General features: G+C 53.4%; 5 protein-coding genes across 5 annotated transcripts; 4 read left to right on the top strand and 1 right to left on the bottom strand.

Annotated features, from left to right (window-relative positions):
- Positions 1 to 562: 562 nt before the first annotated feature.
- On the top strand, positions 563 to 4,021 carry BO95DRAFT_518777 (MCM DNA helicase complex subunit MCM2). The gene is made up of 5 exons (XM_025591987.1): positions 563 to 621; positions 716 to 831; positions 896 to 3,198; positions 3,257 to 3,426; positions 3,499 to 4,021. The coding sequence occupies exons 1-5, from the start codon at positions 617 to 619 to the stop codon at positions 3,596 to 3,598; spliced, it is 2,694 nt and encodes an 897-aa protein (XP_025436862.1). The 5' UTR covers positions 563 to 616; the 3' UTR covers positions 3,599 to 4,021.
- Positions 4,022 to 5,056: 1,035 nt separating this feature from the next.
- Positions 5,057 to 7,163, bottom strand: BO95DRAFT_18829 (Pal1 family protein). The gene is made up of 4 exons (XM_025580920.1): positions 6,900 to 7,163; positions 6,455 to 6,684; positions 5,974 to 6,388; positions 5,057 to 5,923 (listed from the first exon to the last, which is right to left on the bottom strand). Exons 1-4 carry the CDS (start codon positions 6,961 to 6,963, stop codon positions 5,127 to 5,129), a joined length of 1,506 nt encoding a protein of 501 aa, XP_025436861.1. The 5' UTR covers positions 6,964 to 7,163; the 3' UTR covers positions 5,057 to 5,126.
- Positions 7,164 to 11,425: 4,262 nt separating this feature from the next.
- BO95DRAFT_348476 (RNA polymerase II mediator complex subunit Soh1) lies at positions 11,426 to 11,875 on the top strand (the record flags this gene model as incomplete). Its single annotated transcript, XM_025582005.1, has 1 exon — positions 11,426 to 11,875. A coding segment is annotated over one exon (450 nt), but the record flags the coding sequence as incomplete, so codon positions are not given.
- A 915-nt stretch (positions 11,876 to 12,790) lies between these two features.
- BO95DRAFT_424926 (uncharacterized protein) lies at positions 12,791 to 16,898 on the top strand. The gene is made up of 2 exons (XM_025584696.1): positions 12,791 to 13,455; positions 13,544 to 16,898. Exons 1-2 carry the CDS (start codon positions 13,241 to 13,243, stop codon positions 16,704 to 16,706), a joined length of 3,378 nt encoding a protein of 1,125 aa, XP_025436859.1. The 5' UTR covers positions 12,791 to 13,240; the 3' UTR covers positions 16,707 to 16,898.
- Positions 16,899 to 17,145: 247 nt separating this feature from the next.
- Positions 17,146 to 17,857, top strand: BO95DRAFT_518773 (alpha/beta-hydrolase; the record flags this gene model as incomplete). The annotated part of the gene is made up of 2 exons (XM_025591986.1): positions 17,146 to 17,788; positions 17,848 to 17,857. The coding sequence occupies exons 1-2, from the start codon at positions 17,229 to 17,231 to the stop codon at positions 17,855 to 17,857; spliced, it is 570 nt and encodes a 189-aa protein (XP_025436858.1). The 5' UTR covers positions 17,146 to 17,228.
- Between the last annotated feature and the right edge of the window lie 17 nt (positions 17,858 to 17,874).

Raw genomic sequence — 17,874 nt, 5'->3', positions numbered from 1 at the left:
CGCGGCGCAAGGCGATTTAAGTGTTTGCCCCGTTTGCATGACCTCACCTCTGCTGCTCGATGACGGCTACTTCGGGCCGGTTACTTGAAGGTCATATTGCTTGCCAGATGCTGGCTTTACTCAAACAAAAGGTATGAGCTTAACATTCCGAATTCAACACAGTACCTCGAAGCAATGTAGTTAATATGTACAGTACCGTGTGCGAAGTCCCTGCTACTGTAGAGTGATGCGGCAGCACCGCAACATTCAGGCCACTTGAACTGACCCCATAGCAAGGTCAATGCATTCATACCACTTGCCAATCTTTCTAGCTTGATTTCCCCGTCACTTTCGAGTATCCATAATGTTCTAGACGGTATAATTATAGGTACAGGCCGGAGTGCTGAGCTGTCGACTAACGCCATTCTGGGTGGCGCTTCTCTTTCCCGATCGGGGTTAAATTGGTTTTCGGACGCGTTTGGGTCGCGCTCCGACGCGTTTCTGCCGCGCATCAACACCGCCTGATGGATTTCCCTGCCAACGGATGAAAAAAAGGCGCCCGCACTACAACCTCCGTGCGGTAATCCCTTCAATCCACCCCCCCATACTCCGCTGCCGGTCAGAAACACCAGACACAATGAGGTATGTTTACTCTATCGGTACATGAATGGTCACATCTTCGATCAGTTTTCTTCTCCCGTAACTCCTTCCACTAACATTCATCATGGCACTTCAGTTCACCACTACGCCCAAGCCATTCCGCCGCAAATCGCGGCTTGGGAAACCTCGGTCGACGCAAGAGAGACAGAGAACCCGATGATGAGACTTCATCGGTCGCCCCTCCTTCGAGTCGTAAGTCTCAGATGATTTTGATTGTTTGATATCGGCAACGTGCGCATGCTAACACTTGCCACAGCTCCCCCTTCGTCACCTCCTATGCTCCCTTTCGACGAGGATGACAATGAAGGAGATGAAGAGGCTGACATGCTGGGCGACATCGACGATCTTGATGAGATGGCCGAAGATGAAGATGGCATTGACTTGTTCGGTGATACCTTCGAGAAAGATTACAGAAGCACACAAGACCAGCAATACCGCGGAACATACATCGACGATGAAGGCGACCACGAGGAGCTGGATATGGCCACTCGTCGTCAGCTGGAAGCTCGCCTGAACAAGAGAGACCGGGAACTGGAGCGCCGTCGCCGCATGCCTGCTGCCTTCTTGCAGGACGATGAAGATGCCGAAGTCGATCTCACTCGCCAGCCCCGTCGGCGCAGACACCACTACGATGAGGATCGGGAGGACGTTGAGATGGGCGACGATGTCATGGAAGAGCTCTCCCTGGAGGAGTTGACCGACGTCAAGGCTCCGAACATCACCGACTGGGTTCTTCAGCCCCAAGTCCTACGCTCCATCTACCGCGAGTTCAAGGCGTTCCTCACGGAATTCACCGACCCTACTGGTAGTTCCGTGTACGGTAACAAGATTAAGACCCTTGGTGAGGTGAACTCCGCATCGCTAGAGGTCAGCTATGTGCATCTTCTCAACACCAAGGCTGCTCTTGCATACTTCCTCGCCAACGAGCCGACTGAGGTTTTGAAGGTCTTCGATCAAGTTGCCCTCGACGTGACTCTGTTCCACTACCCGCAATACCACGACATCCACAACGAGATTCATGTCCGTATCACGGACCTCCCCGTCATTTACACCCTCCGCCAACTCCGCCAGTCCCACCTCAACTGCCTTCTGCGTGTCAGCGGTGTTGTCACTCGCCGCACTGGTGTCTTCCCCCAGATGAAGTATGTTATGTTCATTTGCGGGAAGTGTAGGACACACCTGGGTCCCTTCCAGCAGGAAGCCAGTGCGGAAGTCAAGATCACATTCTGTCAGAACTGTCAGGCCAAGGGACCTTTTACCGTTCACTCCGAGAAGACAGTGTACCGCAACTACCAGAAGTTGACCCTGCAGGAATCCCCTGGCTCTGTTCCCGCCGGTCGTCTCCCCCGCCAGCGCGAGATCGTTCTTCTTGCTGATCTCATCGACTCGGCTAAGCCTGGTGATGAGATCGAGGTAACCGGTATCTACCGCAACAGCTACGATGCGCAGCTCAACAATAAGAACGGATTCCCCGTCTTCGCCACGATCATCGAGGCCAATCACATCGTCAAGTCCCACGACCAGCTGGCTGGTTTCCACCTGACGGAAGAGGATGAGCGAGAAATCCGTGCCCTGTCCAGAGACCCCGAGATTGTCGACAAGATCGTTCGCTCGATTGCCCCCAGTATCTACGGTCACCTGGACGTCAAGACCGCCATCGCGTTGTCCCTCTTCGGTGGAGTCAGCAAGCAGGCCCAAGGCAAGATGTCCATCCGTGGAGATATCAACGTGCTGCTGCTCGGTGACCCCGGTACCGCCAAGTCCCAGTTCCTGAAATACACCGAGAAGACGGCACACCGAGCCGTATTCGCCACGGGTCAGGGTGCTAGTGCCGTCGGTTTGACGGCCAGTGTCCGGCGAGACCCCTTGACCAGCGAGTGGACGCTGGAAGGAGGTGCTCTCGTGTTGGCGGACCGCGGTACCTGCCTGATTGACGAGTTCGACAAGATGAACGACCAGGACCGGACCTCGATCCACGAGGCCATGGAACAGCAGACGATCTCCATCTCCAAGGCCGGTATCGTCACGACGCTGCAAGCGCGCTGTGCCGTCGTGGCCGCCGCCAACCCGATCGGCGGCCGCTACAACAGCTCCGCCCCGTTCTCACACAACGTCCAACTCACCGAACCCATCCTGTCTCGTTTCGACATCCTGTGCGTGGTCCGCGACTTGGTCGACCCCACCGAGGACGAGCGCCTGGCCAACTTCGTCGTGGAATCGCACTCGCGCGCCAACCCGTCCCGCCCTCTCCGCGACGAGGACGGCAACCTGGTCAACGCAGACGGCCACCCCATCGACGAAGAGGGCTACCGCATCAACAAGAAGACCAAGGAGCGCCTCCCGCCCACCCAGGAGGAGCTTGCCGCGCGCGACGCTGAGGCCCGCAAGCGCGAGGAGGAAAAAGAGGGTGAAATCCCGCAAGAGCTGCTCCGCAAGTACATTCTGTATGCCCGGGAACGGTGCCATCCGAAGCTCTACCAGATCGATCAAGACAAGATCGCCCGTCTCTTTGCCGACATGCGCCGTGAGTCTCTGGCCACGGGCGCATATCCGATTACCGTAAGCTTCCCTTCTTCAAGCAAATCAGCACAACAAGCTAACATCAACCCCCAAACAGGTCCGTCACCTCGAAGCCATCATGCGTATCGCCGAATCCTTCTGCAAGATGCGTCTCTCGGAGTACTGTTCCGCCCAGGACATCGACCGCGCCATCGCCGTCACCGTCGACTCGTTCATCGGCAGCCAAAAAGTCAGCTGCAAGAAGGCTCTTTCCCGCGCATTCGCCAAGTACGTTGCCCTTTCCCGGGCTAAAGCACCGCTCAAAGAGAATAATCATTGACCCAAATTCTTCCCAAATAGGTACACCCTCTCCCGCCCCAAGCCGCAATCCCGTCGCAAAGCAGGCATCCCCGCCCCGGACCCATTCCGCCCGAGAATGTCGTCCGTTCGGCCTCGGTAGAGGATTTGCTTTTCGATGTTGAATGGGTCATCCGAATGATTCCCGCATGTCTTTCCGTCTGCTAACCCTCCCCTTGACGCAATTCGGGGCTGGGTAAGTCGAGGATAAGAAAACTTACCGCGAGGATATCTTACGGCGCGGCACCTTTTTTATTTTCTTAATGGGATGAAACGATCGATCAATCTACCTATGTTATCCGGTTCTTGGGAAACGTCTTTTTCACTGTCATGAATTTATCAGTATGCGTGCGGCGAGGAGGAGTTCGGGTTATTGAATCATGGGGCAGGGGAAATTGGGGCTTTGTTTTCTATCTATTATCTTATCTTTTGTTGAAATATCTCTGATGTGATCTGATTTGATATGGGGAGTATTACCCGGGGAAGAGCAAGCATATACCTAACTTACCTACTAACTTACTTATTGACCTTACTTACCTTCCTCATCAACTTATTAGATTAACCAGTTTCCTGAACTATCCTCAGAGCTTAAGCTACACCGAATAAGTATCTGACTTACTATCTTGTTTCTATCTAACATGGAAGTTGGGAGTGTGCAGAATAACATCACAAAATCATCGATGTTTTATCAGAAGAGGGGAGGGGAAGGGGGAGGGAGAGTGGAACATCAGTTTGAAGCGTAGATATGTGCACGGTATTCGGTCGTCAAGGGGCGGAGGGGAAGGGGAAGAAGAAGGGCTAAAGTAACTAACTGTAGCTCCGCGTAGGTCCGTCCCGTGTGACTAGAAGGTGGAAAGGAAAGTCTTATGTATGCGGGTAGTACTAAAGAACCCCCTTGGGGCTAAGTTGTATGATAACGAGCCATCATTGCGAGCCCTAGAGGAGAATGACATGTGTTAGTAAGAGGATAGTATCAAGGCACCTACATATGTTGTAGGGTGCTTGATTGAGGATTTCTCTATTCAGAAGTGGGTAAACAAGAGAAAGAGTTGGATATACTAGGCAGGAAGTAGTGCTAGGTGAACGAAGCTTGCATCTTTGATTCGGCTAGAAGTACTGCGTGAAAGTACTTGACAAAAACACAATCCCTAGGAGGGAGAAATGAGAACAAGGGTCAAGTAGTCTGTCTAGGAAAGGAAGAAAAAAAACATGCTTGTTACTTGCTTGGCAGACAAGCCCAATACAGCACATTCGGATATCCTGATCAATCGCTTTCACCTGATTGATGTAATACATACATTCTTAACCCCAACCTCTTCGCAACACCGGTCTCGCTCAATAAGGCCAAGCCGTCATCTGCTATCTCGCGTCGCTCATGGATGGTCGCTCTCGAAGATTGCCGTCTCTTCCAAGTTATGTCAATCTATTGGGTCTCATGCTTCCTTAATGTTTCCATTTCATCAACGCTCTCATGCTGTCATTTCCTGTTGAAAGCAATTTCTGCGCCCTGACGGGGATATGGGGATATGGGGATGGATGTGCTGCCAGCGCGATGTCCACCGATAAATGATTACTCCGGCCATACAGAGTAGAAGATGAAACCGGGTTACATGAAAAGATCACCTCCTTGCTCAGTCGTTGGTGACGCGCCGCTCGGGACGGGGCTTCCGCAGACTCTTCATGCGATTGATGAAGCCACCACTGCCACCACCACCAGCATTCTTGTTCTCGTCATAACCACCGTAAGACCGTTCGTTGGTAAATCTCCGCTCCAATCCCGTGTTCTGCTTGGGACTGCTCGATGAACGCGCCCGTCCACCCACAGGGTCCCGCGCCTCCTCAGAGGAAGTGATCTGAGCGCCCTTCTTCTCCCACGCATCGTCATAATCTTGGAAGAAAGGGTTCTTCTCGTTGGCCTTGATAGTACCGATGTGCCCGGCAGGGACAGGCGGACTGTACGTGGCTTCCGGGGAGCGACCACTAGGAGCACGGTTAATGCCCCGTAGTCTTTGTGCCAAACTCTTCTTGCGCTGAAGACCACCGCCGTTCATACCGCCGCCTGAGCCTTCCGAAGTAGTTCCCCGGCGCTGAAGCTCCGCTTGACTGACTGGAGCCCCCTCCAAGAACGTACTAGTTCCGAGTCCCATGCTCTCCGATCCGTGGACAGGTTCAATGCGAGCAGTAGGGTCAAAGTTGGGGGGGTTGTCAGCTCTGCGAGGTTCGCTTCTCGCACTGGCCGCAAAATCATTGAAGCCTTCCTCGGTCCTTCCGTGGAATAAATTGTGGTCAATGTCTACGTTGTTCGGTCCGGAGCCTCCCAAGGCCATGTTAGCCGAGTCCTTAGGGAAGGCCTGCATAGGTGCTGTGCGCACGCCCTTACGGTTTCGATTCGGGTTGCAAGCATCAAACGGTCCATCGTGATGGAACACTGCACGGGATTAGTGATGACATCATCATTTGAGCAGTTCTATCACTTACTTCCTGTTCCGTAGATGCTAGTCACATCCAATTTGTCGATAATATCGAGTTGGTAGTTGTTCTTCTTCGAGGACGACGAGCGAGGCTTGCCATCCTTACCCTCCTTTCCGCGAGCCTCCCGCTCTCTCCGTCTTCGTTCCCGGCGCTTTCTTTCTTCCTCGGTATCCACGTGTTTCGGGCGCTCCATGATCGATGACTCGGAGTTGCGACGGGGGCGTGGTCGGTCGCGGCCGCTGGGCCGGGAACCGCTCCCGTTTCGCGGAGGGTCAGCGAAAATATCTAGGTGATCGCGTGCGCGGCGCTCGGGGCGATCCCTTCGTTCGCTGGAGTATCCATTCGGTGCAGGCTTCTCCGGACGGGGCGGGGCGGGCCTAAAGCCGGCAGGTTGCGTGGCAGGGTTGAGAGACAGGTTTTCCTATTGAACGAAGCATTCCTGATTAGTCTTCACGGCGACACAGTAAAGAAACAGAGAAGGACGTACAAAGAGGTCGCGGGTGTTCGAAGTCATATCTTGACTTCCGACCGAGGATACCATGGCTCCTCCAATAGGGGCAGAATGTGGCGAATCGAGGTCGTCGAAAGGGTTGGTCGAGGTCGGTCGCTCAGGTCGGCCGGCGGAAGAGAATGAACTGGCAGAAGGAGACAGCGCCCGGTTTCTGAAGGGATTGTTGGAGCCCAAGGAAGGCGCATGCGCGTGTTGGACGACGGGGGCTGCGAAGAGGCAGAAATAAAGTTAGCATCAGAGAAAGTGAACGGACGACCGGGGGAAGCACGGTCTGAAATAAGACCACATTCTTGACAAGACAGCAACATTCTGGCCCAGGGGAAGGGCCCCGCCGAAGGTGAAACGGCAGTGAGATGACGACTTAGGTGTGAGACACAACGAGGCAGAGGAGAAGAAACCGGAAATCAGCAAGATGACGCACCTGACGGGCCCAGCGTCACGCCGGGTGGGTAGGAATAGGTTGCGGAATACTGGGAGGCATTCATGGTTGCGAAAGTCCACGCAATGCGAGGTCGAGAGCAGGAACGGTCAAGGAAGTTGATTGGGGAATGGAGGAAAAAGACATCCAAAGATAAGGAGGTAAGTGGATGGAGGTGGATGATCAGGGGAGGGTCGAGAATGCGAGGACCAACGCCAAACTAGAGTAAGCTTAGGCGTTGCTGAAACAGCGATGCCGCGGCCGACGATTTAGGAGAGAATAATTGGAGGAGGGAATTAAAAAGGAGCACAAGACGTAGGATGTCCGTCCGTCTGGCGGTCCGTCAAGTCAAAGTCGAGGTCGAAGAAGAGACCTTGCACAGAGGAATGTGAGAATCCTTAATCTCTTTATTTTTAAAATGCAGAAGTGATTGGCCCTGATTCTCGCCAGTGGCTGCTTTCTGCCTGATGAGAGGTGGTTGGTGGTTGAAGGTGTGTTTAAGTGGTCGAATTGTTCCAGTTGTGGAATTATTTAATTCCCGAATAAGGTGGGGGGGGGCTTTAAGAGGAGCCTGGAGGGGTTGGAATAGGAGTCACAACAGGTGGGATGAAGAGGAGGATATAGGGGGGAGTAAAGTGAGAAAGGGAGAGAAGGTAGAGAAAGATGAGGAAGAAGAGAAGAGAAGAGAAGAGAGGGAGAGAAAAAAAGAGAGTTGGGGAGAAGAAGGAGAAGAAAGGAAAGACGAAGAGAAGGAAGCGGACGGAAGGGAAGGAAGGGAAGGGAAAGGGAAGTAGGATAGGTAGACAGTTAGAGTGACTCGAGTGAGCAACTCGGATGATGGTGCTGTCTGGTTACTTGCTACTGGTGCTGCTGCCCCTGGGGAAATATCCAGAGTCACGGCTAACTATAGTTTGGTCCGATGCATTAAACCACGGTTCATCCACTGAAAGGGGGGCGGAGGAGGAGGGGAAGAAAAGAAAAAAAAAAAGTGGAGTGAAGGCGAGAAGCTTTTGGCTTCGGTTATTGGGGGATTTTAATTTGACATGCAAAAAGGGGGGGCGAGAATTGGTAGTAGTGTACGGAGTACTCAGTATGTCAATAGTAAATCAGCTTGGTTACTGTGCACTGTGCAGTACTGAGTACATTCAGTATAAGAACAAATGAGAGGAGGGGAGAGGGTAGAACACAAGCAAGATTCTCAGATATTGAATATGACTATCTATGTAGTATGTATGCAGTGTACTGTGTATGTGTCTCACTGTCTTATCATTATGGATTGATCTTGATAATGTCTCTCTCTCCTTCCACCCTTCAGGGGCTAACCACTAACTAACTACTTACTGAAGGAGAACGTTCTCGCTCTCCACGGGTTGATTAGTGAGTGAGTGACCCCAGATCAATTTGAGCCACATCGGATCCTGCAAGCCAACAACTAGTGGGAGCTTCGCTCTTCACAACTACTCCTCCTACGATTGACTAACTTACTCCTGCTTATGAATACTATAGCATTGGCCATTGCGTCAACGCTTCCCTCGGGAATGTGGCCCTTCTTTATGCCCTTCCTTCAGCCTGTCTGCCCTCGATCAATCCGGATCGACAGAGCGATAGACACGCTGATGATGATCTTACCCCTGGCTGGCTATTGCCCACCACTTTCCTAATCAATAATGCCTACAATACCAACCGAATACAAAGTATATTCCATCATCCATCATCGCATCATCGCTTCCATCTCCGCCTCTTCGCATCATAGGCGATCATCTAATGCACCTCTTCTTCAGGGTCGGCCCTTCAATGACTCACCTTGGCGAAATCCCCCTCCATCCCATCTCAACCTTACATACATAGTTGGTAATTTCCCTTTCCCCAAAGGTGGTTTTTTTCTGGAGTCTGCCAAGTCACCCAGCAGATCGTCCCCCTGCACGAACCGCGCGGACGGGAACAGGGTCGGTCGGCTCATCACACGCGTGTTCCCGCGCAGAATACTCCCCGGGCGTTCAGGCACACACGCACACCCACAATACACGCATGCCACGGAATGTTCCTGTGTTCCTGTCCTTCCACTTGAGTCCTTGGCAGGTAAGATACCTTATACTGCGTGCACTGCACATCAAGAAGGAAGGGAAGGGACTGCAGCCACCCACACGGTGGCTTTCATTCCCCCTTTGTCTTAGCCTTGATTGCAGAGAGGGAGACACCCTGATCAACTGTGACCAGATCAAAAAGACTCTGTGTGAGTATGTGTCCGCATCCGATGGTATGCTTCACTGTCAGTGCCGGTGACGTTTCCCCCTTGTCAAGTTCCAGGGACAAGATATCGTCACATAACTACCGGTACTGAGTAACTAAACCGGGGGGGGGGGGGAGCATATCGTCATGGGTCTCACTCACCTCGCCCAGATCCCCCGGGTTTCCTTTCAGCTCCACTATTCTTAGTGGCTGCTAACGTAGGTCTTTGCTTACTTGCATGCCTTCTTTGCTTTTTCCTGTTGTCTTCTTGGGGGATTTTTCCTGATGTCATTTTTTGCTTTTTCTCACTTGCCCCAATTCGGATAAGGCTGGAATAAGATAAGGGCACCGGAACGGTCGGTTGCCTACTCGTGCTACACGGAAGCAACGGCTGTTTGATGCATCTTGTTGGGCAAACCGTTTCAGATTTGTATTCCTGCTGAGGTCCTACGGATCATAAAAAGGTGTACATCAAGGTGGACCTCGAGTTGGTGAGTGGAATGAACGAGCAGGAAGGGCTGAAGATAAGCGGCCGGTCGAGTTGGAAAACGACATGGTGTTTGCTTAAGTTGACTGGGCTATGTTGTCAGGAGGTTGTCAAGCAAGCTCTTTGCGCTCAGGTGTCATCTAGATGCATGGGCTGCTTAGTCGCTGCCTCGACTGCAGGAATGCAGGAGGACTGAGGTCGCTGGGTATTTTCGGTCTAGGCGTGAAATCAGGCTGGAGGAACTTGGAAGCACCATGTAGAGTCCGGGATGTGCACTTTAGAAGAGAAGCTTACAGATCATGCTCAGCGTCATGAGATGATGAGACATTACCATTTTTTTGGCCGAGTGGTGAGGCCGCTGATGTTCTTTTCATCCGTACAATCTGCTTACCGGGTGCAGACAGAAGCGATGATGTAAGAGGACTCTGATGCTTATCTTTCCGGGCTTAGCAACCAGGGATGCCGGATTCTGATAGCAACTCATCACGTACCGACTAATAAGTCAATGCGGTTGATCACTATTCTTATGGGTGAGTTGGCTGCTGCATTGATAGACTCACTTCATTTCAACTCATCGTAACTTCCTTGCACAGCAGGAATGGCGACTGTCGCATCAATGATGGACACCCGTTTGTCATCTTGTGGTATGGTCACTTGCCTGCCACAGAGGCTTAGTAGACATTAGTAGACATGTCATATAAGTGGAGTACAGTAGTGAGTTGATCTACGTCAATAGCCCTCGCGTGCACACATTGAAGAAGCACACGAAGACCACGACTTTGTGGCCGTCGAAGACAGCTCTCAATGAATCTAGAGCCTGACGGCCTCTGTCAGGCACCTTGCTCGAGGGCCCAGTCAAGCTCTTCAGCCATCCTGGTTAGCCACTCATGGCAGTGTAAGATCGTCCAACCTTCCCTCGGTCTGCTAGGACTGTCAAGGACGGCCAAGGGAGTCAAAGTGGCTGTGGGTGACCAGCTTCTTATCACGGCTGTTGGGAAGATAAACACGAAGACTCGGGCGGGGAATTGGTGCAGTCTGCTATCAATAGCAGTGCAGTTTGAGCATTGTTCCAGCCGGGCCTTAGCTTTATTCGTGTATCGGTCATGAACTAGGTTTGAAGGTAATGATAGTGACTCAGATCTAGTGGAGCTTCAACGGTCTGGGGCGAAGAGCTAATGAATAGTTGGAACATGGCATGTGTGGCATGTGTGGATCAGAGTGCAGAGCAACCCAGAATGGCTTAGATTGATATATCTCTATGACACTGTTGATATAGCTGTGGGCTTGATCTGGGTACTTGCTCACCTGTAGTTTATTACTCGCGTGTTAAGGCAAACTGTATCAGACAGGGCCTCTAGATCTTTCGCATCAGATAAAATCTCCAGGAGCGACCCTTTGCACTTCGGAGATTTCCGAAATGACTAGTCATATAGCAATGCTCCAGATTGATGGAAACCCCGACTTCTCCTGGAGTAGATTGGACTGTGCCTGAATCTACATCAGATTGACAGCTCGTCCAGGTTGGAGTGGGGGATAGTGGGTCTGGCGTATAGCAATGGATGCTTGGCATCTTTTTTACCTTCCCGTGCCGCCAACGTCTGCCGCCCCCCCAGCTCCGAATCAAGCTTGCATTGCACAGTTTCTCCCCTCCACCCTCAACCCATCCGGTCGACCAGCTTACGCTCTCTGATCAATACCATTGAACTCCGTGACACCTTCTACTCTTACACCCTACACGCGGGCCGCATCCCAATCCCTCCAACGCATAACCATGGCCCAGCCACAACAACCACCCACCGACCCAACCAACCCGCAACAACCGCCTCCCCCAACCCTCACCAACCCACGCTTCACCCTCGAGCTCGAATTCGTCTCCTCTCTCGCCAATCCTTACTACCTCTCCCATCTGGCCGTCAACTACCCCAATCTCCTGGGGATTAGCCAGTCCACCGACGAGACGGACGCGACCGACACCAAAGACACCACGACCCCTCGCGACCCCGACGCCGCTGCGTTCGCCGCCTACCTGGCCTACCTCTACTCCTACTGGAAGACCCCGGAATATGCGCAGTTCCTGACACACCCAGGGGCTACGTTACGGGCGCTGCGGCTGCTGCAGGAGGCGAACTTCCGACGGGATGTGATCCGGCCGGATGTCGTCGAGGCGTTGGCGAGCAATGGACTGCAGGAGCAGGTAGTGGAAGGGGACAAACCTCAGGGCGAAGAGCAACAGCAGGATCAGTCAGAGCAGCAGGATGGTAAGGGGAGTTGAGGTTTCTGTGGGCGGGGCTTGGGAAGGGACACAACTAGTACCCTGAAATCATCTGCATGAGGATCGAGGAATAACAGGTGATTACTGGTGATTCGTGTGGGATAGGTACCACTCTTGAGAGAAACCTGGGAAGAATATAAGGGGCTCGCTCGCTCGGTATGTTCACACAACGGTGAATCGCGAACCATGGGTGCTGGGGTGTCATGTGTGACCGAGGTACATATAGTACAAGACGGTCGGTCGCACAGCCATGGCGGTTTTCTGGCTGGCTCGTGAGCCTGATTGATTTTCGGGGTGCTATCTGCCAAGAAGAAAGTGGCCAGTCAGGAAAGGCACTCCACATTTCGGCGGCCAGACTTGAAAGTCTCAGAATTGGGACGATCGAGATCTGCTCCGGAAATGCCGTGCTCGGTTCCATGCGAGCCGATGTCGCTGGGCTGTTCTTCGCGTGAGAAGATAGATCAGAAGGGGAATACCCTCATATCGAGAGATGTACGTATGACACTATGTGAACTTAGTTCACAGTCTCTCTTCCCCGTGCTCGAACCAGAGGCTGGGGAACGGTGCCTGGGAAGCAGTCGATGACGTTGGCGTGGGGTTTGGTTGCAGGGGGAAAGAAACGAACAGCATCACCAATTGATTGATCGGGTCGATGCGATGACATGCACACACGTGTTATCTGTAAACAGTCAGTCAATCAAACATCTATCAGTTTCAATGATAAGTCCTCAGTCTAAGACGTATCTTGCTGTGAGATAGTCAATGCATGCATAATTAATGTACTGTACAGTATTCCGTACAGTCACGGCGGACGGGGCTGATTTTCCCGAACCTCTGGAGTGGATTCAATCAACTCCGCCGCCCGCCGCCCGCCGCGTCAACTAGTAATTTACTCTCTACCTTTGGCTACCTTTGAACTTATCGCCGTCTTTCCCAGTCCATCCGAGGGGTGGATTCTCTCGCTTCTGCCTCGCTTTTCTGCCAGCCCAACCACTCAGCTCTGGTCCTTGTTTTGGCTGCTGCTCACTCTTGCTCACTGTTCATTGTGTACTTCTAGCTTTTACTCATTTCGTTGGCGTTACCCCGCTTGTAATCCTCTTCTTTTCTGATCTTTCTCTCTCAGCCCTTCTAAGGTCCACGTTGACCGTTACCCGATCAAGGCTCTTACTAACCCAATTTTCCGCGAAACCTCCTGGATGGTCGATTCATAGACAAGCACACCTTGGCTAGTCTGTCTAGTCCTCCCTTTCCTGTGATTTATCGCCGGATACTGCGACGGAACCTGCGCATCCCCCTTCCTTTCCTGGAATTCCTCATATACCGCGATTCGGGCACCCGTTGCCGGAATATACACCAATGGAGGGCGTGCGCCAGTCCTGCCGGCCGAAACACCAGGTCCTGGTGCTGAAATGCTATCCGCAATACCAGAAAGGGGTGCAGGAGGTCAAGCCCAACCCCAGTGAACTGTCGTATCTGCTCTACTATGCCAGCACTCGCCGCAGCAAGCTGACCAAGGTTGGCGCTTTCCTGGAGAAACGGGCCGCTCGCGATGTTTGGCGTCGCAAGACAGGGTAAGTTCGAGCGAAAATGAGTGACGATGTGCTTGGTGGATGTGACGTCTGCTGCAGCAGTATTGAAGAAGAGACTGATCTCGTGTAGCAATGTGCAGGTCACGCTCCAGATCCTTACGGCCCTTATCGAAAAAGTCCCCCGCGACCTCCCAATCTACGCCCGATCCGTCCTCACAATCCTGGAAACCGTGCTTCGCTCTCGTGATATCACAATCGTGGAGGACTCTATCGCCACCTTCGAAACCTTCTGCAGCCATCAGGATGTGGCAGCACTGACAGCGGAGCCCGATTTCGCAACCCAGTATCGCGAGGTGGTACGTACGTATGCGAGCTTCGCGGAGGTCGAGCCATCCTCTCAGGCCAATGCCCTCGCCCCGAGCCTACCCATGGCCTTACGGTGGAGGAACGCGGGATTGCGCGCGATTAAGGGCGTGGTCGGCTCCGAGACGGGCCTGGCGGCCGATGGCGGTGACTCGCTGAGAATTACATTGCCGATCGTACTTCAGAATTTGTGCAAAGGAGATGAGGATCTAGTCACCTCGCTCGAACATCTGCTTGAGCAGTCGGAAAAGGCAGACACCGAGCTCGCTCACAAACGGCGCGTTAGCACCGCGACCGTGCAGACAGTTGACACAGCCAATGGTGATCCGGTGTTGGCATCGCAGTCCGCAGCCGACGCAGACAAGAAGGCCGAGCTGGATGTTCGGCTTCTCGCTCTTCGCTGTCTCGAGCGCATTGTTGTTAGTGGAAGCAGCCGCGGCCAGATTCGAGTCACTACTCAAATTGCGCTGGAGTTTATTCTTCGGAAGATCCCAACTGGCAACACGAGCTTCGCACTGGACACCAGGGAGAACTGGGCTACCTCGCTGGTGGAAATCATAGCCAAGTGGTGTCCTGTTCAAGTCCGGTTCATTATCCCAGTCACTATGATGCAGATTTTAATGGACATGAAACTTAGCGACGAGACTTTGGACGAACCATTTGTTGTCATCTTCATGATTGACTGGCTGCTAAAATCCCCGGTCAACATGATTGGCTTGAGTGTTATTGATATCCTGTTGGGTCTTCTACAGCATATGTCGTTCTTACTGTCTTCTCCCGGAGGGGAAAAGGTGGTGGAGCCATCCGGCAAAAGGAGGGAGCAGCTCTCTCTCCTTGAGAAGTGCATCGGAGACCTCGCCACTCACATATATTATGGCGATCAAGTTGTTGACATGATCAGAGCCATCTTGACTCGCGTCAAACCTGTAATCTCTCATGACCAGCCACCAAACTCATCTCAGAACGATTCTCCCGGTGCGCGCTCTCAGGCGCCAAGTGTTTTGGGCGACAGCAACTCCGTTGCCTTTGCATCTGGTTTTGCTAAGACCACAGCTCTCCGGGCCATCAAGAACATCTTACTGGTGGCGAATTCTCGGAAAGCTGCGGCCGCAGCTGGCGCCGAAACGAGGAACAAAGTGGGCATTCATGTCTGGGAGGGGACGCAGTGGCTGTTACAGGAGTCCCAGAACGAGGTTCGTTATGCGTACGCAGACGCATTCCTGACCTGGCTCAAGTTGGAGACCAATCAGCAAGATCTGTTGGTGAACGACAAGTCCGGCAAGACCCACAATCTGAGACGAGAGATGTCTGACATCGAGAAGAGCGGCAAACGGACCGCTTCTATGGGTGTGAATCAGAGGGAGAAGTCCATTCTAGTGGCCCAGCACAATTTTCTCCGGCTGCTACATTTGGTCGTTTATGACATCGCGTTTGAATCTTTTGCACAGGTTGCTGAGATGCGGCTTTTGCACCTTCTGCTGGCAAGCCTTGTCAATCACTTGGGAGTGAATGCCATTCGCTTCGGGCTTTCTATGGCCTTGAAGCTCCAAGAAGATGTGGGCACTGTCGAATCTCTGCAGTCAGTCACTGCGAAGGTGAACATTGGTAGTCTGGTGTATGGATATCTTTGGGCGGTGTCGGAGAAGTTCGACTTGGAAACCACTAAAGTGGGCAGGGATATACAGAACGAAATCGTCAAGAGGCAGAAGCTTGGTCTCTGGCTTGATCACATTCGCCTTCCCCCAGCAAGTCTGGAGACTGTCCTCCAAGGCAGTAACAATGTCGCTAATTACGCAGGGGACGTCAACCAGCTTACACCCTTCGGTGAGGCGGAAGAGCTCGTTCGTTGTATCGAGGACTCGTACAACTTCTCTGTGCAGAATGCAACCAGCAGCCCTCCTTCATCTCCAGGGCGTGCCCCAACTTTGCCAGTGCTGGGACAAGGGTCGGGTCTCCAGGGCATTCCACAGAGACAGCTCCTTCCTTCCACAGCTCGCGAGCAAATGTTATCGGCTTGGACTCGCGAACTGTGCCTGGCCGCTGCCGAGCGAGAGAAGGCAGAATTCATGTCTATGAATGGATCAAGAGCCGGAACGCTGGCGATTCGCAATCATTTCAACGTGAACCCGACAGAGAGCAGCCCTCCCTCCACCACATCTCCCAAATCCGGCCAGCAAGTTGCAGCTGGTCTGCACAACTCTCGTCGGATGAGCATTCCGGAATCTGCTCGGGTCCGGGCTCACAGTTCCAGCCGGGAGTCTCCGGTGCATGTCAATGATTTGAGACGCGTGCTTTCGATCAATGATCAGGAGAAGCTCCGGCGCCTCAGCCCCCTCAGAGGCCGACTTGATACCTCCAACCGCAGCGTTGTCTCGTCGAGCAGTGAGAGCATGGTCAGCGGCTATTCTTTGTCGGAATTCGACGCAGATGGCATCTCAATCCGCCATCAATCGCGCGACGGCCAGGATGGAGACACGGTGACTCCGAAAGCATCATCATCTTCTTTTGCGGGCTCGCAGATGTACTATATGGCTCACGAGGATATTCCTCCTGTGCCTCCGATTCCACCCTCTTTGACCGTCACGGGAAACCTCGCCAGCGAGTCGCAACGTTCGTTAGCTTCCGACCGACCCTCGACTGCTCCCGGGCCGCGTGGACAAGCTGCTGTGAACGGGAAGGCCGTTACGCCCGCCTTGCCTCACCATGGCAAATCCCTCAGCAAGCACAAGAGTCGATCGAGCACCGGTCTGGCGGCACAAGCTGCTGACGGCGACGCTCTTTCGAGTTCCGACCCGCGCCGCGAGGTGACCAAACTTCTGGAGGGGTTCCTCTCGCCCGCTCATGCTGAATTAAGGCCAGGAGGTGCAAGGGCTCGTGGAGGTCTTGGTCGACGGGGCATCAGCGGAGGAATCGGACGTCCCCCGTATTAGTTTTTTCATGTCAATCGTTTTTATTTTTGTTTGTCTCATGATTGCGGGGCTTGAATATACCATCCTACCTGTTACTTTCATTGTTATATTTTCCTATGTTGTATTTGATGTATAGAGGGAGGAGTGCTGTACTGAGTACAAGAACTAATTCGTGTGCATTGGATAGAGAGACTTAATGTATAGGTGTGCGGGAATTCTCACAGGCTCGCAGAGTAAACTTTTGTCCTATTGACATACAGAGAGTAGTCATAAGAGTACTGTGCATGCTGTAAGTCTACAACGTCCAGTACAGTAGGGATGGGCTCCACTTTCCCCAGATTCTCTCCTCAGGAACCAAATTAGCGCCGCGGGACCAGCCACCGCCTTACGTCAGAAGCCCAAGCGAAGCGCGTCGCAACCTCAACCTCGACCTGCAATCACCGCAACTTCCTTTCCTTCCCTGTATCCTCCTTCCACTCTCATCATCATCAATCTGGTTCTCTTCCCCTCAATCTTTGAAGACTAGAAGGAAGAAGCACCAAAATGCATCTCCTGCCAAACCTCCTCCCTCTCCTCCCCCTTCTCCTCCCCCAAGCCCTCACCTCCCCAACGCCTCAACCCAGGACCACCCCAAAAGACCTGACCCCCCTCCCCCTCATCATCTGGCACGGCCTCGGCGACACCTACACCAACCCCTCCCTCACCGCCCTGACGGAGGTGGTCACCCGAATCCACGAAGGCACCTACACGCACCTCATCCACCTGGGCGACGACGCCGCCACCGACCGCCGCAACACCTTCCTGGGCAATCTCACGACCCAGATCGCCGACGTCTGCGCCCAGCTCGCCGCGGACCCGATCCTGTCCACCGCCCCCGCCGTCAACGCCATCGGCTTCTCCCAGGGCGGCCAGTTCCTGCGCGCCTACGTCGAGCGCTGCAACGCGCCGCCCGTCCGCACCCTCATCACCTTCGGGAGCCAGCATAACGGGATCACCAAGTTCCAGGCGTGTCGGTGGGGGGATCTGGTGTGTTTGGGCGCCGAGGCGTTGCTGCATGCTGGGCGGTGGAGTGGGGTTGTGCAGGGGGGTTTCGTGCCGGGGCAGTATTTTCGGCCGCAGGCGGGTGTTGGGAAGGGGTCTGGGGTTGACAGTGGGGGCGGAGTGGGATATGAGGGGCTTGAGGGGGAGG

This window comes from Aspergillus brunneoviolaceus (assembly GCF_003184695.1).
Source record: "Aspergillus brunneoviolaceus CBS 621.78 unplaced genomic scaffold BO95scaffold_103, whole genome shotgun sequence".
Classification (NCBI taxonomy): Eukaryota; Fungi; Ascomycota; class Eurotiomycetes; order Eurotiales; family Aspergillaceae; genus Aspergillus; species Aspergillus brunneoviolaceus.
This window is presented reverse-complemented; position numbering and strand designations above follow the sequence as displayed.

Bases quoted from the DNA above. Each gene is read 5' to 3' on its own strand.
- BO95DRAFT_518777 (XM_025591987.1), top strand. The intron at 3,199-3,256 runs GTAAGCTTCCCT...ACCCCCAAACAG, and splicing joins CGGGCGCATATCCGATTACC to GTCCGTCACCTCGAAGCCAT. The intron at 3,427-3,498 runs GTACGTTGCCCT...CTTCCCAAATAG, and splicing joins CTTTCCCGCGCATTCGCCAA to GTACACCCTCTCCCGCCCCA.
- BO95DRAFT_18829 (XM_025580920.1), bottom strand. From the start codon at position 6,963: ATGAATGCCTCCCAGTATTCCGCAACCTATTCCTACCCACCCGGCGTG. The intron at 6,389-6,454 runs GTACGTCCTTCT...TTCGTTCAATAG, and splicing joins CGAACACCCGCGACCTCTTT to GAAAACCTGTCTCTCAACCC. The intron at 5,924-5,973 runs GTAAGTGATAGA...AATCCCGTGCAG, and splicing joins TAGCATCTACGGAACAGGAA to TGTTCCATCACGATGGACCG.
- BO95DRAFT_424926 (XM_025584696.1), top strand. From the start codon at position 13,241: ATGGAGGGCGTGCGCCAGTCCTGCCGGCCGAAACACCAGGTCCTGGTG. The intron at 13,456-13,543 runs GTAAGTTCGAGC...GATCTCGTGTAG, and splicing joins GTTTGGCGTCGCAAGACAGG to CAATGTGCAGGTCACGCTCC.